The following is a 20,942-nucleotide window of genomic DNA, read 5'->3' as shown; positions in this document are numbered from 1 at the left end:
ACCACAATGACAACAAATAAAACATCTTCACGGACTTTATTTATTTATTTATTTAGACTTTAAGGCACATTCAAATTATGCACCGATCTTCATCACACGTCTTCCTTTAGGTGTGACGCACGTATATATGTACAGAGGATTAGAGCATGGTAGGTTCAGACAAGGCTTGTGGTGCCTGTACAGTCGCTCTGAGAAGTGTCTGTCATGAAAACAATCACCTAAAAATCAGTGCTTTTGACACTACAAGAATGGTTTTGCCTCTTATCTTGTTGCGATCATTATCCATAGGAGAACAATCGAGTCTTACATTAAATAAAAAAAATTACACAAATTGCATTACAATTGCACATATCCACAAACCCCCAGTTGAATCACTTTCCACCTGCAATTTGTCTAACATTAAATGTGATAAAAGTAGTGATACAACAGAGCCTTTTGTTAAATGTTTTTTCTTGATCAATGTCCAAAGAAATGTTTAGAAAAATCCTATACCAAAATCTAGCGTATCATTTCTACTTGATGCCTTGTGTGGAAGTGAGCCTCAATATAGTCTGTGTCCATCCAAGAGGCCTCTGAGTGACCAGTCACCCAGTGAGCAAGCTGAAAGATAGTAGAGCTGCAACAATTAATCGTTAGTTGTCGTCTATTAAACTCATCGCCAAACATTTCAATAATCGGTTAATCGGTTTGCAAATTTTTTTAAGAAATACACTCAAAGTTCTCTGATTCCAGCTTCTTAAATGTGAATATTTTCTGGCTTCTTCGCTTCTCTATGACAGTACACTGAATATCTTTGGATTGAGGAAAAAACAAGACCTCTGAAGACACCATCTTGTGCTTTGGAAAAACACTGATGCACATTTTTCAATTTTCAATTTTTTTTTGACAATTAAAAAAAGATCAAACAGCTAATTGATTTAACTAAAATAAATGACAGATAAACTGACCATAAAAGTAATTGTTGCAGCCCTGATAGGCGGGAGAGTTTACTGCTTACATAAAAAGTTCAAACAAAAGCATCCCCTAACATCCTTCGTGTTCAATCCTTTTCTCTGCTGCCACAGGCAGGATGAGGTGAGAAATACGACTCCACAGTCCACCATACTTGTCAAGGTCCATTCTGTCAAAAGATACAGGCTGGCCATCAGAGAGAAACTTCTTCTGAAGGTGGTCGTCCACCATCTCCTCCACAGCACTCAAACGACTCTTGGCAGGAATATCCTCTTCTTCCCCCAGCAGTACTGTGAAGATCAGAAACGTCTTCTTATAGGCAGCGTTCTCGTGGTCGCAGTAGCGATAAAAAATGAGGGTGGACCCTGGAGGCAACTCTTCAAAGCGGTGAATAACGGCCACAGGTTTATCTCCTTCGAAAGCTCCCTGTAGCTTGCTGTCAATGTCCAGTTTGACCTGGTCACTGTCCTGGCTGGCTGTGCTGGCTCCATCGATGTGGAGGACGGAGGCGTTGAGGGCGGAGGAGAAAGCAGAGGCCAGGCCTTTAGCTAGGCAGTGCAGCGTGCGCTCAGCTCTGATACCTGCAGTCAGGATCAGACTGACTGGCTCTGTGGGCTGGGCTGTCTGGAGGTGTCTCAGCAGGTGGATCTTGCTCCGATCCCAGACCTCAGCACGCTGGGTAGGAAACTGGGTCTTTACCTTTTCCATCTGCCTGAGGAAGATGTCTATCTGCCGCACATCGTCTTTCTGAGGTGGAGACTCAGACTGGCTGAGCAGATGCACCAGGATGGCAAAGGCGAGCACCACTATACCCAGTATCAGGAATGTGCTATTTCCTATGGAAAGAAGGAACATGTGTTGTCTAAACCAGTACTTTATAAGTAATTCATAAACTATTCATAATTGTGAATGAAGCAATACAAAACATACAATTTTAGAGATTTTTTTTTTCATGGCACTGAGAAAGAATGGTGATTATGACAATAAAATTTAGGAAAAAAAGTAACAAGATTACCTCCTGGACTCTGACTGATATTCTTCTGTTCATTTTCCTCTTTGTTATCCTGTGGCAAGGCTGTCCGTGTGGAGGTTGTGTTCTCCTGGATATTCAGGTCGCTTCCATCATGTGACCGTTTGAAACTTCCAGGTTCAGTCTCCAGAGTGGTAGGACCAATGGTCCGAATTTTATTTTTCTGTTCGTCTTTCATGTCCTGATCCTGTGGGGAGGTTGTGTTCTCTTGGCTTTCCAGGCAGCTTCCTTCATCTGACCAGTGGGGAAAAAATAACAGTTGAAACAACCTTCACACTGGAAAACATCTGTGTAGAAATTCTGCAGTTATTGAAATTTCAGAAAAGTCATGCTCACCGTCTCCAGCTTCATCATCTGTGTTGTTGGTGTCTGTGGTTTCTTCATATTGTCCAGTGTTTGGTCCGTCTGTTTCGTCATCCTTGCAGTCGTGAAGAGTGCGTTGAGTAGTTGTTTTTGTTGCTTTATCGTCCCCCGTGTGGTATTCTCCTGCTGAAATTGCAATAATTAAACTTCCACAAGAGATCCAATATCAGTGTCTGTACAGTTACATTTAAAGTAGGACTTTAAATAGGTTCAGTCCAATGGCAGTTTCCTTTTTAAACTCACAAGACTAAATTAAACTAAAGACAATACTCACATCTACATGTACAACTCATTGTAATTTACTTACAAAAAAAATTGAAAACTGACATATTACACATTAGAGGTATAAATAAATACAAAGGTTTGAATCACTTGTCATAACTCTCCAACAGGAACACTGATTGGAGATCTCCTCACCTGTCAGGGTCTGAAGCTCACTGCTCTCTGTCACTCTGTTGTAATCACCGTGACTTCCTTCATCAGCCTGAGGTGGGATACACCTGTCTGCCACAGTTTCCTCTGACGTTTGTGTGCTGGACTCATCTGGAGAAGAAGATGCATCTGACAGAGGGACTAGCTTCTCTTCAGTTGAATCTCCATCTATAATAAAAACAGAAATCCGGTGTCTTATAATGACAGTTTAACTGATGACTACTGTTTAAATTCAAATTTTATTAATCCATTTTCCCTGTTTATTTTCTTTTATTTATAAACATACCCTTTTGCCTCACAAGTTCATTTACAGTGAGTTTACAAGGTGTAAGTGATGCTTTGCAAAAGGACAACAGGACGAACAATCTACTGTGGGACCACAGCAAAACATACAAACTTTATTTACTATTAACATCATGCTGCTCCATGTCTTCTCCGTGTAGATGCAGAAACACAATGAGTCAAGATACATCGACTGGATTGTAATTGACCTTGCTTGAATATTTTACCTTCCGTCTCTCCCCGTTTCCGCTCATCAGGTGGTGAAGCACGATCCTCATTTGCTGACTGTGTTTCTTCAGCCTTGACATCTAAAATAAAGTAGCAGTAAGTAAATAATGACATAGAGGTAAACATAAACCACTGCCATAAGTTATTGATTAATATACCCCTCGTCCAATGTAAATGATATCTGGTGTCTGGTCTATTGTAAAGCACTTTGTAAGGAAAAGTGATATGAATAGTATTTGTTATTGTCAGTATTTTGGGTGTTTCATTACCTGCTGTGTCCGTGAGGGGGCCTTGATCTGCCATGTCTTTAGACGGGGACACTTCACTCAAGATGTTTCAGAAAGCTTCTGCATTCATAAAAAACAAAACAAAAAGACAGTACACGATGTTATTTTTATTAACGCACACGCCGATTCATTGGGTGAAGACATGATCTCGTCGCTTGTTCAATGTGATACTGCAAAACCGGTTATGTAGCTGTCAGCAGTGACAGGCTAAAGTGCACTCATTGCTCAACGTTACTCTTCAACACAGTCGAAACTCTCGACGTTTAAGATTTACAATGAATTGAAACTGAAAGCCGACACGTAAGTGAACCTCTCAGCACATAACATAACGATAAATATTCAAACTCATTGACTGAATCATTGAAATGTCTGTTTAGATGTTTTCCGGGGTTTGCTAATGTTCAAACAAATATTTGGAGGCAAACTTATCACGGAAATTGCGGTGCAAGCAGGTCCTGTAAGCAAAGCAAAGATGATAGTTAGCTAGTTACATTAACTAACAGGTTAGCAACGCCGTTAGCTTAACTTGCTTGCCGAAAACGACACTGGTAGCTGGTAGTTAGCTAACGTTTACTAGCTAGCAGGTTAACTGACAGACATAACGTTAGCTAAGCAAAGTAATACCATAGTCTGCAATATATACTATTGTGTAATTTACTAACTTAAGTTAAATTTCACGACTAATGCTTAATAAACGTACCTTCAATCATATCTCCGTGAAGTCTGACTAACATTAGCCTTCCTTATCTTTGTGGCTACGTGTGTTGCGCTGACAGCTCACAGCACGGAACCTTTCCCCACCACCCGTGTTTCTGTGCGGTTGAGCAATTTCCGGACACCGTCCCGTCACAAAATGTTTCCCCTCACAAATACAGGAAGAAAGCCTGTCTGTTTCGGTTTGCGAACACGATGTTTCGTCGCATTGTTTAATCGGTGTTTTGGCATCGCTCGTTTCGTATCGAATCATAAATGGATTCCAGGGCTTCTGAAAGGGTGAAGTCTGCGCCCTTGAGACGATCGACAAGGATCTCCTCGGGTAGAGTTGATCGAATTTGCTATTGACAGTTAGCTACGTTAGCCCTCGAAGCTAGCTGACTTGAGCTCGCTCAAAGTGACACAATAAAAACCCCTTCAGTTTCTGCTTTGAATAATGTTAGCTGTCTTCATCAATATAGACGATAAATACTAGGGGATTTGCGAGTAAATTAACTTAATGTTGACGCCAAGTAGCTCTTAAAAACTTTATTAAACTACTCTACACTGGTTGAGGTTGCTCACTTTCTATTATAATTTCTTTCTTTCTGCTACTGACTTTGCAGTGTTTCATGAGCCGACCCCCAGGAGTCCCATCAAGGGGGCTAAGAGGCGTTTAGAGGCCCGACCTCCTGCTGCAGCTGTCAATGGTTCCAGGGATGTGGAGAGTGGCTCAGAGGATGAAGGTGGGATGCTCCAGTTAACAGTATATGCTTGTTTACAACAAAAGTCAAGGTCTAGTTCAAATGTATTTCTATAGCACATTTAAAAAGACAGTAGTTTTCACAATGCAGATAATTACATCAAACAAACAGGGGACACTAAACAATGGTATGTGGAGGCAAGATGTCCATGAAGCCAGTGAGAAAAAGTAGGGTTTTAGCAATCTCTTGAATGTTCCGATGGTCTGAAAACACTTGGTCACCTCTACTCGAGTTTGGCTCCTGAAGCGTTGAGAAGCATCTGAGACGACAACCTCAGAACTTTTGCTGGAAAGTAAATGTTGATAACCTCACATAGATGTGAAGGTGTCAAGCCATTAAGAAACCTTTAAAAACAAACAATAAAATCTTAAAATCAATTCTGAAGCGGTCAGGAAGCCAGTGGAGAGAAGCTAAGTCAGTTTCATTCCAAGTGGTGTAAAAAAAAAATAACCGAGTATGTTGTTTCTTTAACAGGATACCCGAGCAAGAAACGTCATCTGGAGACAGAAGAAGAAGAAGGCGGCAGTGGTGATGTGAATGAGATGGATGTCCAGGAGTCAGCTGAAGAGCTGGAGAGAAATGAAGACCAGGAAATGGATATTGGGCAGGATTCCTCTCATGACACTCATCATCCAAAAATATGCCAAGGTTAGCAGCTAATGAAGCATCCATTATGTATGAATCTCCCATTTTTTCAAATTGAGAAAATGAGAAGTATCCCACAGAGTTTTTCTAATGCTCATAATTTATGACTACTGTGACCACAATACCAGCATGTGTTGTCGTTGTCTCTTTTTGTTTTATTTAACCCATCATCAAATTCATGTAGGTGCTATCAAATGACAAACATGACATCTTTGTTGTAGGTGGACTATTTCACCAGTTTTATTGCTCTTGTTTTTCCCTCTGTATAACACAGGTGCCCAAGGAGATGTGAATTTATCTCCTCGTGTTGTGCTTGGTGAACGCTACCGACCTAGTCATTCTGTAAATGAAGCCAACAGAGGTAGGAAAATACTCTAGCTTCATTCTGCATTGACATGATTACATAAAGGGAAGATATCACAGTCTGGGTTTTCTTGTTTCCAGAAAACACATCAACAAAAGGACCACAGAAGGACGTCAAGTCTGCCACGCAAATCAGACCAGCAGCGAAAAGACATGATGTACCGATTCCAAAGACCAGCATGGAGGAGTACAGGAGGAAGATGGAAGGTAAAATCAAGAGCCTTGTTATGGTAGACATTTTTAATTAGCTATATTTTATTCAGTCTCTGAAAATGATCAGATGTTTTAATAAAAAAATTCTGCTTTATCTTTAGGCAAACCAACAGTTAACAATCATGTCTCCAGCATGTATCCAGCCTCAGAAAAAGCCTACACAACACGACACCGTGTGAATAACCTTCCGACCCAAAAAGAGGCTTTTCAGCACATAAAACAAGGTACTGTGGTTTCATATCAGCAATCCTTAGCAATATTTAATTTTCACATTTTGACATTGACTTAATGAGATTTTCTCTTTTTAAAGAGAAAAAGAAACCTCCTGTGACCAAAACAAGGCCTGCACATTCCTCTAGAGGTAAGTCAGAGTCACTTTAATCAATTTATCATTAGAACCAAAGATACTTTTTCTATGTTTTTTGCTTTACTACATTTTAATATTGTCTTGTGCCCTGTCAGGATTCTTGTGGTATCTCTGCAGTTTGTGTCTCTTGATACTGCTCAGTTCTTCTGCCATCTTGCTGGCGTACATGATCGTTCCCGTACTCAGAGGGACTGCAGGCGGTGGAGAGCATCCATCCAGAGCTTTAACACCAGAAAAGTTTGCCGATCACTTGACTGTTCTAGAGACTCAGTTCCCCAGTCAGCGGCCTGACGTGTGGAAGCGGAGCAAGATCCACCTGGAGAAGCACCTCAACACAGCCCAGCCCACAGAGCCAGTAAGTCTGATTTTTACTGCCGGCCTCAGAGCCGAAAGGACGCTGCTCTGCCTGGCTCAGGGTCTGGCCTCTGCCTTCTCTTCTGCCCTCAACGCCTCTGTCCTCCACATCGATGGAGCCAGTAAAGCCAACCAGGACAGCGATGGCGTGAAGCTGGAAATTGACAGCCAGTTTCGAGCAGCTTTTGAAGGAGACAAACCCGTGGCGCTCATTCATCGCCTTGAAGAGCTGCCTCCGGGATCCACGCTCATTTTTTATCGCTACTGCGATCATGAGAACGCCGCCTACAAACGAGTGTTCTTGTTGTTTACTGTGCTACTGCCCCACGACGAGGTCAGGGCTGACCAGAGTTTGAAGGAAGTGGAGGAGATGGTGCACGACTATGTCAAAGAAAGGCTGGTAGGCGATGGCAGCCAAGCTGCTTTCAACGACATGGACATCGACAAGTATGGTGGACTGTGGAGCCGCATTTCCCATCTCATCTTGCCTGTGGTGTCTGAGAAGGAGGTGGAGGAGAAAGGATGCTGATGAACAAGCTTGCATCACAGAGGAATACCAGGGAACCACTTTTAACCAGCCTCATCCTTCTTGACAATGTGCAGGAGCAATGAAAAAGAAGGAACATGTAAGTATAACGTGTGCTGTTATGTTTGACATAGATTTGTGTTCAGATGTTCAAAGGTTGTAATAATCTGTCTTTGTCATGGATGAGATTGTCCTCATGTTGAAGTCCAATGTTGGTGATTCAGTTTGACTGCTCACAGAGATGTCTAGCACTGAGTATTTTTTTACAAATGTGTACATGTACAGGAAATGCAAAAGGATGTAACAGTGGTGTTACGCCATCATTCCACGCTCAAAGTAGGGCAGGACATTTATATGCTAATACAGATTAAGCATACAGCAAACAAGATGTGATACATTTGTAGAGATGCATGATATGTATGTTTTTCAGCTGATACCAATGATCAGCAATTACGTGCTTCCAATGTGCGATTCCATTAAGCAAACTTTAAGTGGGCTTTTTTTTTGTTTTTTAAAAAAGTAACTATGCAATCCTGAGAGTAAGAAAGGCGTAAGTGAATGGTGACGATTTTAATATTTGATAGCCCTAATGAGACTTGGGAACATGTATTATCTTTCTTTGAAGCTGTAAAAATAACATCCACACTGGTGACGACATGTTTGGACATTTAGTGTGTATCGCGTGCTGCTACACAGGTGCAGCAGTTTGACGTCATGTGAGCACCAACAGCGTGCTGCGCCTCCTCTTCATCTCCTTTCTTTGTCTTCTTCTCTGGGTGTAATGGCACACCACAAACCAACTTTAACTGTGCATTCCACGACTGCCAGTATGTAGATGCAGTCTATGGTCAGTCATTGAAAGCAATCTAGCTATTATCGGCATTATTTATCTTCTTTTATATAATTGGCGTCATAATAATAATAATAGATAAATATGATCTAAAAAACATTATATATATCATGCATTGCTATAAATTATTGTTTGCTTTGTTCTGTACCATAAATCTGCATCAACAGCACTTCTTTCAAACAGACATTTCCAATCCAAGGAGACATTTTTGGTAAGTGATCAGTATTGATTACTCTGGTTTGTGCTATGAAATTAAAAGAAGCTATTTAATTTTCTGTGAACATGTTTGTTTTAGTTGGAAATTAATGTTTATTGTTCTGTATCAAATCTATCAGGTGACTGCTGTCTTACTGTTGTAATGTCTCTGTCTCATGTCCCCATGGAGATGTGTGTCCCTTCATTTCATTCTTCTGTGTATGCGAACAGTTTGTTTTTGCACTAAAAATGTTTGATTTTGCTTTAAATATCCATCTTATGAAGAGTACTGGCTTTTTTTAAAAAAAAAGAGAGAAATATTTTATATTCTTTGTGTTTCTCTGAATGTGTGTATTAGTGATATGTTGTCTCTTTTGCTAGATTGGAATATTTTTGATAGCTCTGTATATATATATTGGATATAAAATGGTTTGTTCTTTGCACCTGAAATGCAAGAAACCTCTAAATCGTACTTACAATGTTGTCAACTAGTAAACATACAGGTTCTCACTAAGTGATTTGAATTTGTAAAGATATTTGACTAAATTTTAGTCAGCAAGTCGCAAGATGTGCCTTAAACATTCATATTGAGAAGATGAGACCATTTGAGAAGTACCAAAACACAGATCAATCATTTGATAACTATCTTGACAACGTCACAACCCAAACAAGGTTCCTAGTGGTTAAATATGTGCAAATTTCAGTTTCAAAGTACAGGAAATTGTTTTTTTTGCTACTCATTCCTCTTACGTTATCCCTCTGAAATGAATTCTGTTGTGCTCATATGAATATGTGTACATTTTCAATAAAGATTATTTTGATAACTACTTGAGTTAATTGTCCAACCCACAGCGTTGTGATATTTCTGGGACAGTGGTAAGAAGTTCTTCATCTTGTGACTTCATAACACAAATAAACAACACTTGGACTTTTCTACTTGTAATATAGCAACGAATATGATCCTGCCTTTCTAGATAAGTACTGTTAAAGAGATGGTGTTTAGGAACCAGGACAATGGGAATACAGCAATGCAGGTGTTCAATTATTTACTAAGCAGTTAAGAGGCATGAGTCAGCACTGAACGCAGTTAACTACTGTATTTCAGGATTAAACATTACAGAGTTCAAATGTCTATTTCCTGACTGAGCACTGTTTACAGACAATACATGTCTCCTAAATGACTTGTCTAAATATGTTTGGAACTGTGTAGAAAAATCTTTCCTGTGCTTCTGTCAACAATGATCATCGGAGGGAAAATGAGTGAATGCTGGAATGGTGTCACAGCAAATCCGGTCATTTGCTAAGTGGTTAATAGGTGTGTCTCCATACAGTAGCGGTTTTATTGTGTGAGTTGTTTAGCTGAAGGCTGCTCCCTTCTTGGGAATCATAAAACTGAATAATCATTTATGGGTGACACGAACATGACTGTAGATAAGAACATTAAAGCCACAGTATACTGTATAATTACTTGTTTATCTTTCAAACAACTGTGATTTACACATTTACTGTTTGTAAGATAAGTTGAGCCTCATTCCTACCTCATACGCTTCGGGGTCGTAGAAAGGGCCAGCTATCCCAAAGCGAGTTGGGAATGAGATTCAGGACTACAACCTAGGAGGATTAATATCCGGTTGTATGCTGTCATTGTGGACAGATTCTGGTAAAACCTTATATCTTTCGAAATTAGTTGAGCACTTTCATGACTTCGGCTCCTCCAACAATCAACATGAGGTCAGCAGACTGACTCAGACTTTATCATCCATCTATGTACAGCAGTGTCACCTGACTGATTTACCTTTGCCCTTAAACTCTCAGGGAAATCTGAAGTCTGTCATGAGTGGTATAACCTGTTTATAGCATCTTTGTTTATATTAATATAGTACTGATTTTCATAAGAGAAACACATTCCACACAGTTACTCACTGAGGTCATGATCACAACCACTGAAACACTCCCTTTTTTATCACTGGTTGTGCCTGGCACAAGGAGATACATAAATATAGGCACGTGTAATATTAATCAAATATTTGCAGTTTCGGCCGGATGAGAAGACTTGGCCTTATTGACTGGTCTTCCCTAGAACACTTGAAAGAAACTTTTTAAGAGATTAAAAATGTCGCTGTGTAGCTGGGGAAGAAATGTAAACCAGAAGAAACAGGATCTTTATTGACTGTTCTTTCATGCTCTTTACATTTTTGTGACTGAATAAACAAACTGACCTTAAAGGACAACACAATTTCATACTATTTTAGTTACTGTTTACTGTTTATATGTGGCGGACCCTGCCACCTTTCCAGACTCTAACAGTGTTCTGGACCTTGATTCCCTCTCTATTCAGTTATGGGAGAAAAAAATATTAATGTTATAAATATTAAAACACTGAGTTTGAATTTCTTCACTAAAACTACACATTGCCCTTTAAACACTGGGACATTATCCAGTCTGTTTAGTCTGACTGGTATGATGTAATAAATTAGAAATATCAGCATTTCCAGATTTGGCAACATTATTACTCCTGTTTTAAAATTGAAATCGCATTATTTACATCTCATGAGGCACCAATCAGGGAAACACAACTACACACTGTCAATTTTATTTACATTTACAAAAGCTCCTATTTGGATTCAGTAACTTAAAAATAAAACATGTAACAGCATAGACGTTAATTCCTTAAAATCTGTGAATATTAGCTTTGCATCATATGCAAACAAAGTATCAGCAGAACTTCGTCCTTAAAGCCCCTTGAGGAAAAAATGCAATTTGTGATACTAAGCTCTATAAATACAATTTACTTGACATCATGCACAAGACTATTTTCCTGAGAATATCCCACCAATGACAGCTGCGGTGAAAGACATGGTTCCAACGATGAGGATGACTGAGACGGCGGTGGCAATGTTTGCTGCTGCACTGAGCGTCCTCTGAAATTCAGAGCAGCAGCAGTGCATTTTTATCGTGATGCATGGTTTTGTTGTGATGTATACAGTGTGGCTGTCGTGCCATGGACAGGCTCTCACCTTTTCTCTCTGTTGATCCCATCTCTCATTCTGTCTTGAGCTCCCTGCAACAGAAAACAGTAACCGATATACGTTTGTTCCCCTGAAGATCTCTCGCTGTATTTCTTGCGTATTTTCTATGCATTAGCCAGTCACCTGTTTTGTTTCTCCCCATCACTGCATGGCTATGAACGCTGAATACGACGAGCCAAATCACAAACAGTGAAATCCACACTGTGTAAGCGATCATCACTTTCAGAAGCCAAGACTCTGTTCTCTGATTTTTTGTCTCTCTGCAGTCGACAATTTCCAGAACACCAATGAAGACGTTTGCGGCTGTGCGTAAAACAGATTCGGAAAAGCAATCAGAGCGGCAAACAGGCATGAATCTGAGTAGACGCCTGAGAGCAACAGCGCAACATTTTAGGAAATCTGCTTATTTGCATTCATGAGGAGAGTTAGTTTCATGGTTTGTTTGGTTTTTTTGTGTGTGTATTTGTCTTCCTGCTCACCAGTGTTCCCAGTGTTCCGTTTCCCCTCTGTGCTCCTCCCCAGTCTGATTTTCCCCCCAACCCAGTTTCACATTAGCCTCTTTGGCACTGCCCTCTTCCCAGTGTCTCTCCACCTGCACCTCATCCCCTCGATGGTTTAGTTTGTATTTAAGCCTGTGTTGTTCTCTCACTCCTTGTTGGTTTGTCTGTTTTCAGCCTCACATTAGTCCTGTGTCTCCAGTGTTCCCCAGTCCTCCTGTGTTCCTCAATTGTTCATGGTTTGTCCTCAGTGTTCTTCTTTCCTTTGTTTTTCTTTCGTGCTGCCTGCCTTTTTGTAGCCAGTTTATGTCGCCTGCCATTTTACTGTTCAAAGTCTTGGACTGTGGATTTTTGGATTTGGGATTTCAGCTCGTTAAAGCTTGCCTTTTGTTTCCAACCTGGCTTCCTCTGCAAGTCTTGCATTTTGGTCTTTTTGTCAAAATTGTGACAGTTAGATGAGAGGATGTATGCCACTTTCATATCAGTTTGGCAAAAATGCAGCAGGTGGCCGCTGGTTAGCGTAGCATTAGCTTGAAGACAGAAAATGGAAGGAATCAACCAGGGTCTGTTCAGATGTCAGCCTGAGCACTTCTAAAGCTCAAAGATTAACACATTTTATATCATATTTTAAGTAATGAGATATATAATGTTAATTGTAATAGCCTAGCCAGATTTCCTCTCGTTTCCAATCTTGGTGGTTAACTAGAATAGCCAGCTGTGGGCCTTAGCCATGAATTGATGGGACAGGTTTGACAGTGGTCTGAATCTTCTTCTCCTAATCCTAGATGCCTCTCCAACATGGATGTAGATAGTAGAAAACTGAACAACATTATAATTTCAAGAAGAGATGGGTGAGTACAACAATTTGATGACAAGTAGGCCACAGATGGTGGTCCTGCTTATTCTGGAAAAACATACAGTGCACCATACAAATGTCCATTTTGCTTTGTAAGGCATGAGCAGTTTTTGCGCTAGCAGTGCGTCCAGTCTGTGCCGTCAAAAAATTGGGGCTACTGCAAGTGCTACAAAGCACGTAGACGCGCGTAGACTTTCCCAGGCTTGGGCAAAATATATGTCATGCAAACCCAAGTATAAATGCAAACAGTGAGTTGGCCTTTCTCTCAAAATGAATGCAGATAAGCAACTTTCCCAAAATGTCAAGCTATTGCTTTAAAGTCACTGAACACATCCTCTCACAGAACCAAATGAATGCAGTGAAGTTCACGACTGTAGAGGTTAAAAACAGGTCAATCTTACTTGAAAAAATCAGGTGGATAACAGAACACACTTTGACAACAACGTTGCAGACCACCTTTCTGGAACAGAGCAGAGGAGAAATAAAAACAGCTGTGCACAAAGTGTTGATGTGAGGATGAAGTCAAAAATACAGGCAGAGGAAAAGGAGTTGAACTTACAGCTTGTGACTGAGTCCAACTGACATGGAGTCGGTCACCACCTCTATGAAATTAACCAGTAGCACCACACAAACAAGAGCGACAAGTGTGACCTAAACATACAAACAGACAAAGGACACACATGCAACTGTATACACATTCAACTGGAAACAATTCACAAATTTGGATTAGATATAGAGAAATACTGGACACCACTAATACTCACGTTGAAGGGTTGTGCCAAAGCAAACAACATCAGGGACGATATTTCAACTGCAGCACAAAGCAAACTGCACAGTATTTTTGACACCTACAAAAGACATACACCTGCACTCAATGAATCTGAATAAGTAGTATTCAGTGTCGTTTTAAAGGTAATATTTACAAGAAAAGCTGATTGTAGAGCCAGTCCCCAATTTATCACATAATGACGCGTTGGGATTGTAGGACAGACTGGCCACCATCCCAAAGAGTTTGTTTTTGACAGCTTGGGAAACACAGAGCATCATTATTTTATGAGTCGGTAATGACACTCACCAATTAACTTTTCTTACAGGTAGCAACTTTAAGAACAAGATCCTGGCTGAGCCTATACTGATTTGTATTTGTCCCCGACCAAACAAAAGTCACTAATAGTATGTAAATTCTGTATTTACCTATTCATCCACCAAGTTTTATGTTAGCGGCGGGGTCGGTAATTTCAGATTCAAATGGCCTGCCTATGGTCAAGGGATTCATGGGAAACAAGGCAAGACTGTGCGGGATGAGGAGATCTAGAAACAGTTACTATGACAACACATCCCCCAACTCATGCCTTACCATAATGAGACGACGAGACCGAAAGCTGTTGGTAAGGGAGGTCGTCACTATGTGAGCTTGTGCCTGAAGAGAGATGAAAGTGGGAGAAAAAAAAAAACATTTTCTTGTATATTTTTTCATGACAGTGTCTAACTGAGCAACAGCTCTGGTAAGCCTACTGTGTAACGACATTTACTGGGTGACATGAGACATGAATTTATAAATACTGTACCATTTTCAGTCCCACAAGAAGAATGTCGAAAGCCATCAGCGCAGAACCTGCTCGCTGGAGCTAGATCAAGAGACAGAAATTAAGAAAATGTTGCTTCTCCTCGTGCAAATTCCACAATTTCGGTACATTTTCATGTGCAATTGGTACTTGTAGTTCTTGGCACCTTTGTAGTTTGTTTTATAACACTTGCTGCAGTAGTTGGCTTTGTAGTACTTGTTGCAGTAGTTGGCTTTGTAGCACTTGTTGCAGTAGTTGGCTTTGTAGCACTTGTTGCAGTAGTTGGCTTTGTAGCACTTGCAGTAGTTGGCTGTATAATACTTGTTGCAGTAGTTGGCTTTGTAGTACTTGCAGTAGTTGACTGTATAATACTTGTTGCAGTAGTTGGCATTGTAGCACTTGTTGCAGTAGTTGGCTTTGTAGCACTTGCAGTAGTTGGCTGTATAATACTTGTTGCAGTAGTTGGCTTTGTAGTACTTGCTGCAGTAGTTGGCAGTGGTGCTGTGGTGGTTGGAGGTAGAATGACATCCTTATCCACCTTTTCCCAGAACATTGTATAATCCTGAACAAATGTGGCTCTGAAACATGCCCAAGTGAAGATGAAAATGCAGATTGTTTCACTCAAAATTCTAATTCCAACAAAACTAAAGCAGGCCATTTGTGTTCATGACTTTGTGGCTGTCCATCAAAAGTGTAGAAATACCTGAAAGTGATGTTTAGCTCTTCTGCTGGTGCGGTCCAGTTAACTTTAATCACAGACTTTTGATGATTAAATCTTTGACTCACAGCTGAGCCCTAAGGCGATAGACAAATGCAAATAAAGTGTCACATAAAAAAGATTTAATTTCATTAAACCTTGTTAATTAAAGTGGACACACAAGTATGAATATTGAGTTAATCAATTCAAGGCGTTTGAGGATGGTTACTTACTGCTTGATCACCGCACGTCAGGAGTCGAGTCGCACCTGGATCAAGCAGGATAAACGTTCCTACAGGAGGGCTTTCCTCTACCATTCCTGTCACTCGAGCCTCCAACATAAACCCCTCAAACTGGGTAGTTGACTTGCTCTGGAGAATTACTGGACAAAGGTTTGAAGATTCATCAGGGAAAGGTGGAGTGGGCAGATAATGAAGACAGTGATCGTCATAAAGCTGCATTTAATTGACCACTGGCACGATACTGATAAACAAGCTTGTAGGAAAAAAAAGTCTGTACCTGTAATGGGCTCGCCACTTTTGCCTAGCTCGTAAGTGACCTCAAAGGGCAGCTTATCCTCCTGATCAGAAAAAGGACTATGGCTGGGTGACATTGACTGACATACCTCTGGGAAATAACCACTTGAGTACCCGTGTGCCTTTGTGATGATGCCCAGGCCAATCAAAATTCCCAACCACATCTGTAAAACATGTGTGCAATGCCATCTGTAAATGCCACAAAATCAAATCTGAACGTGTCTTTTTGAGCCTACTTCATAAGCATGCAGTCCATGAGCATTAACAGCCCTGACCTGGAACACCTTCGCAGTGACATGCAGCTGATGCTACCATACATTTGGTTTGGTTTCTTACTAGAACTCATATCAGAACCTCTCAAGTAATCATTCAAACTTGGTGAAGTGTCCTCTGCTCATCAGAAATATGTCATGACTTTCTGTGTGGAGGTGCCCCACCACATACAGCTTGTGGCCTTCAAACATCCCGAGTACTCCACTGGTCAAGCACCTAATACGGATATAAAGTCAGCCCTTTAACCTTAAATTTGTTTTCTAGTTTGCTGGAATACAGATCCAAACCAAACAAAGGGTCTAAATCACTCTGAATTTGAAATGCACATACAAGCATATTTGAGATCTCCCTCCTCATTTCACTCAAATTCAAACAAACCATTTTAAGATCACTGTGACAAATAACTGAAAATTCAGTGAGATAGTAAATACTTTTTTCTCTTACCTTAAAACAAAGTACGTGTAGAGCCAACACCATGAATCAACAAGGTATGTTTAAAGTCTTTCATAAGAAAGTAGGAACCTTAAGAGTGTCTTCCGGAGAGATCGTCCTCCTCCGGCAGCTGGGCGTGCAGTGTTTGCTAGAGAGCAGCACAACAGCTCAACAGAGCGAAGAAGGAAGTAAGAAAGGTCAATCTCAGTGCTCTGCCAATTCCACACATACATTACCAAACACAGACCTGTATCTCCTATTATTCTCACAGTTTATGGGTTTCCACGGAAGTATATTTACCGACTGTAACTACGAGGGAGATCTTTTACTTTTTATTACACTCACATTATTTCACAGCTTCAGAAATAGGTTACATTGCAAATTAGGATTTTTGCCTTCAATCTTAGAAAGACGATGTTTTGTTATAAATCAAAATACCAAGCCGGATATTCATGATCCACATCTGTGTTGCCGTCGCAAAAACCTGCCTTGAAAAATACCTCAAATCCAAATAACTGTCAATTTAGAATCAATCTATAATGACTCCAAGAAAATACTGTTTGCTTCATACCTTTGAAGACAAATATGTACAGTATGTGCTCTAAGTTAACATGCCTATTTAACACGCTGAGGAAATGCTTCATAAACATTAATTTGGGGATTTCCAAGATTAGAGCGGTATTTCTTCATATGTAAATAAGGTTTAACTCATTTGAAAGCATCATCAGTCTTTGCAGTGAGATGTGGCTGCAGGTATAAGGGCCCTGGAAAAATGTATTGCATTCCATTTTATATTTGTTAGCATCAGTCTGGTCCTATGTTTTCAATGTTGGTAATAACACACTGGTATTAATGATTAAGCAAACCCACATGTTAGCACAACAATGATTATGTGGAAAGTTCCGTCTAAAGGGTGTGACGAGATTAAAGTAAATGGCAAAGGTTGAGCGTGCAAATCAGCAATGCTTTGCCTTAAGAGCAGCTGAGCACGTCTGATTTAGGTCAACAAGGACTGACCTAAATCAGAAAGAAAAAAGGTTTTTACTTCTGTCAAGTTTTAAGAGATAACATTTTTCTTTTACCTTTAATTGTCAATTCAGCTGTTTGGCCGAGGTTCGTGAAAAAACAAAACAAAAAAAAAACATGTTGCCAGTTTAACAAAGTCATCATGGTTTTTATTGCACAGGGAGACTGGGAGATACATACACACATTTACATGCCTTTTTACAAAGTGGGACAATTAATGCATGTTTGTTAGAATTACAACAAAAATAGCTGAACTTGTTAGCAAACCTCTTCAAAAACCTTGTCTTGCCATTGTGAGTGATGGTAGATTGGATCAACACCATTGCTACAATAATAAGGGGTAAACTCAGCATCACAAAAGTGAGAGTGAGTGTAATTACACGTGAATAATAAATTCTTTTGCACTGTGAACATGAATTGCTATCAGGGCTCCACTGCCACTGCGACTAATTAAAGACCCCCTCCAGCCAATATGTTTTTTCTTCTTCTCCTTCCTACAGTTGAATGTTTGAGCAGTTTGAGATTAGGAGGCTGTTCTCACATTCACTGCTCAAGGTGTACATTTTCTCTGTGCTCACTGAAAATCTGATTTTTAGATGTGGGCCTAAGATCATGATTTGTGACATCACAAATTATTATGAGGCCAGTCCTGGTCCAATATTTTGCATAAATAAGAATGGACTTTACAGTGAAGTAGCAGACATCCTTTATCTAGCAGTTTAACTAGATAAAATTTTTGCAATACCCATATATTTTGGAATGTTTTAATTATGGAGAAGTAATAGGTGCCATTATGAGGCTTTCATTGTAGTAATTATACTTTTTTTCAGCAAAAAATATGTCAGAAACTTTAAAACATGTGTGGAAGGGATCTTTAATAATATTTATACATGCCTTTGAAACACACATTACGAGTGCTGTTAACTACCACAGTTTGTGAGTGCTACACCACTGTCATAAACACAAATAACAGTAATAGTTTGCTAGATGCAATTTAGGTGTTAACTAAAAACACAATACGTCAGAGCAATGTAATTGGCTGAGACCGAGATAAAACTCATCTTACTACAAGACAAGACACTGTTCCACCAACATGATTCTGAAGCTGTTATTTCACGGTAAAAAAATTACACAATGTTGTTTTAAGTCAAAAGTGGAAACGCGTCCCACACAAGCTACATTTTTATGACAAAGGTTTAACACAGACAACAAACAGACCTGAATTTTCAGTTTCCTTTGCTACAAACGGCTTCAAATGAACCAGTTCCTACATTTCTGCTGATACTATATGGATTTTAACCAAATGCACACTTCGCATTTAAACAGCCATGCAGCAGTAAATACAAGGAACTATACATGTACTTAAAACAGCAGCTAGTACATTGACCCACGTGAGAAGTTTTGCAATCTAGTCTGCTGCTCTTCAACCTGACTTTGGCAAACAGACATCCGATGCATCAGTGACTTCAGATGACTCCTAAACTTCACGCCAACAAATGCATAAAAGACCGGGTTCAGGCAGCAGTGGGAGAAAGCAATGAGCCGACACACATAGAACGCGTAGTCAAGCTGGATACTTGTGGTGCAGTTATCAAATGGTGCGACCATATTATCAGCCAAAATCCCCAGAAAGATGACCACGTTGTACGGCACCCAGCCGAGGAAGAACACGGCCACAATACAGAAGACCAACTTGACTGCTCTGTTCTTTCTGTTAGATTTTGTTCTTACAATTTTCCCCAGTATCTGAATGTAGCAAAAAGCCATCACTGCAAAAGCAACCAGGAAGAAAATGTTCTGTTGGGAGATACTGATGGTTTTCCACACGGTAGCTTTGTATTCACAGCCGAGGGAGTGCACACCATTGTGGGGGATTGGGACGATGGAGGTGTAGAGGAGGGAGGGCATGGCGGCTCCTATGCTGATTATCCACAGTAGGACAGACAAGAAAATTCCTGTGTTGAGTTTCCATGTGCTCAGGTTAGAGAGCGGGTGGACCACGGCCATGTACCTGTAGATGGTCATGATGGTCAGGAAGAGGACGCTGCTGTAAAATCCAGTGAAGAAGACAAAAGTCACAGTTTTGCAGAGAGTTTCTGAAAACAGCCATCCCCAGATGTGGTATATCGCCCAGAAGGGAAGGCCGGTGGTGAAGACGAGGTCAGAGATGGCCAGGTTTAGGATGAAAATGTTGGTGAGACACTTGAGGTTTTCGTACAAAGCCAGGATCACAAGGACGAGGATGTTACCTGTGAGGCTCAGCGTGAACACAACGGAGAAGAAGACAGGGACGGCAATGGATCCAAATTTGACCACCTGGCCTTTCTCACAGACTTGATCATCATAGTCATCGTCATATATTAGGCTGTCATTATTAGAGTCATCCATTGCTGTGAAACTGGATCCTGGAAAGGAAATAAAGGATTATTACTGCTGTTTCTTATCACCTTATAATTTTAGAAGGTAGCAATACAAGAAGTGGAGTAATGAGTGTGTATATACTTAAAGCTGCTACAGGGAACTCTCATATTTTACTGATTCTGGCAGAATTATTTTTCTTTTTTAAACACAGCTATTTGTTTTAGTAGAGAAAAATGAACCTACCTCTTGGCCAGGACTGATATGTTGTTGAGTGCGGTGCCTTCTGTCTACTCAAAAGATGGTTCAGACAGGGGAAGCTTTAATAATGTCATGACAGGTTTCTGTTCCTCTGTTCTACTTACTGAACCTGTTTTAGACCATACCCCTACGTCAGCCTCACCTGTGATCATGGTTTTTAGTTTGCCCACATCTCCAGCGGAACTCTCTCCATGATAGTTCAGACAATGGATGTGGATGAAAGCCCTGAAAGAAATCGAAAAAGTGGATGCTGTCAGTTATCTCTACTGGTATCCGTCCATGCAAAACTGTTTAGGTACATTTTTTTTCTTTTCTTTTTTTTTTTAAACTAATCTTATAATTGGATGTTAAATCTGGATAAGTAAAAGCAAAATCATCTGTAATGGATCAAATTCACTGTCAAGTTCAAGTTCAGATGAATAGCATTAGATAAACAAACACTTTAAGCCACCCATGACTCTGAAATGAGATATGAAACATTAAAGGGATACTCCAGTGATTTTAGTGTTACACTTTCATAATATTTGGACACTAAAACAAGAAGTGTAAAAAGTGATGAAGCAGAAGCAGAGATGCCTTGACTCTTGGTCGTTTAGTCCCTAGTGTGGTTCCCATACTGTAACCAATATAGTATCATTTCATTAGACACCCCCTTCCTTGTAAATGACTGCATTTGAAACCCCCGGGTCCTCAGGCTTTGAAAATGTGTAGTTTCCAAGTTTGATTTGAAAAATCAGGTTTTAACACTGATTTGTCAAAATCTTTAGCTTATGAGTATAGGCCTATTACTCCCCATTATGCGGCCAAATGATTTCAAATCAGTTGAGTGTCCCTTCAAGAAATGAGAGCTCAGTAAAAAATATCCAGTG

The 20,942-nt window shown here is 40.2% G+C and overlaps 4 protein-coding genes across 8 annotated transcripts; 1 reads left to right on the top strand and 3 right to left on the bottom strand.

Annotated features, from left to right (window-relative positions):
• Positions 1-22: 22 nt before the first annotated feature.
• LOC119028781 (torsin-1A-interacting protein 2-like) lies at positions 23-4,413 on the bottom strand. 2 transcript variants are annotated; one of them, XM_037115047.1, is made up of 7 exons: positions 4,274-4,413; positions 3,556-3,633; positions 3,286-3,366; positions 2,762-2,944; positions 2,318-2,470; positions 1,967-2,215; positions 23-1,787 (listed from the first exon to the last, which is right to left on the bottom strand). In XM_037115047.1, exons 2-7 carry the CDS (start codon positions 3,587-3,589, stop codon positions 1,024-1,026), a joined length of 1,464 nt encoding a protein of 487 aa, XP_036970942.1. In that variant the 5' UTR covers positions 3,590-3,633; positions 4,274-4,413; the 3' UTR covers positions 23-1,023. The 2 variants fall into 2 exon arrangements, with proteins under 2 accessions (XP_036970942.1, XP_036970943.1); XM_037115048.1 differs by having other exon boundaries at positions 2,318-2,467; positions 4,274-4,410.
• LOC119028780 (torsin-1A-interacting protein 2-like) lies at positions 3,681-9,375 on the top strand. Of its 2 annotated transcripts, none has more exons than XM_037115046.1 (8): positions 3,681-3,873; positions 4,893-5,012; positions 5,505-5,678; positions 5,950-6,036; positions 6,120-6,245; positions 6,353-6,475; positions 6,562-6,612; positions 6,714-9,375. In XM_037115046.1, exons 3-8 carry the CDS (start codon positions 5,573-5,575, stop codon positions 7,499-7,501), a joined length of 1,281 nt encoding a protein of 426 aa, XP_036970941.1. In that variant the 5' UTR covers positions 3,681-3,873; positions 4,893-5,012; positions 5,505-5,572; the 3' UTR covers positions 7,502-9,375. The 2 variants fall into 2 exon arrangements, with proteins under 2 accessions (XP_036970941.1, XP_036970940.1); XM_037115045.1 differs by lacking the exon at positions 3,681-3,873 and adding an exon at positions 4,394-4,609.
• Positions 9,376-10,671: 1,296 nt separating this feature from the next.
• Positions 10,672-16,586, bottom strand: LOC119029156 (zinc finger protein 160-like). 3 transcript variants are annotated; one of them, XM_037115789.1, is made up of 14 exons: positions 16,441-16,586; positions 15,707-15,887; positions 15,421-15,569; positions 15,194-15,285; positions 14,890-14,991; positions 14,657-14,811; positions 14,494-14,553; positions 14,283-14,345; positions 13,690-13,773; positions 13,485-13,576; positions 13,327-13,385; positions 11,696-11,875; positions 11,561-11,604; positions 10,672-11,464 (listed from the first exon to the last, which is right to left on the bottom strand). In XM_037115789.1, the coding sequence occupies exons 1-9, from the start codon at positions 16,471-16,473 to the stop codon at positions 13,733-13,735; spliced, it is 876 nt and encodes a 291-aa protein (XP_036971684.1). In that variant the 5' UTR covers positions 16,474-16,586; the 3' UTR covers positions 10,672-11,464; positions 11,561-11,604; positions 11,696-11,875; positions 13,327-13,385; positions 13,485-13,576; positions 13,690-13,732. The 3 variants fall into 3 exon arrangements, with proteins under 3 accessions (XP_036971684.1, XP_036971682.1, XP_036971683.1); XM_037115787.1 differs by having other exon boundaries at positions 14,657-14,991; XM_037115788.1 differs by having other exon boundaries at positions 13,327-13,381; positions 14,657-14,991.
• Positions 16,587-17,581: 995 nt separating this feature from the next.
• xcr1a.1 (chemokine (C motif) receptor 1a, duplicate 1) lies at positions 17,582-20,303 on the bottom strand. Its single transcript, XM_037115786.1, has 3 exons — positions 20,216-20,303; positions 20,059-20,102; positions 17,582-19,859 (listed from the first exon to the last, which is right to left on the bottom strand). The coding sequence occupies exon 3, from the start codon at positions 19,840-19,842 to the stop codon at positions 18,829-18,831; it is 1,014 nt and encodes a 337-aa protein (XP_036971681.1). The 5' UTR covers positions 19,843-19,859; positions 20,059-20,102; positions 20,216-20,303; the 3' UTR covers positions 17,582-18,828.
• Positions 20,304-20,942: the final 639 nt, after the last annotated feature.

The sequence above is a fragment of the Acanthopagrus latus genome, chromosome 11 (assembly GCF_904848185.1).
Source record: "Acanthopagrus latus isolate v.2019 chromosome 11, fAcaLat1.1, whole genome shotgun sequence".
Lineage (NCBI taxonomy): Eukaryota > Metazoa > Chordata > Actinopteri > Spariformes > Sparidae > Acanthopagrus > Acanthopagrus latus.
This window is presented reverse-complemented; position numbering and strand designations above follow the sequence as displayed.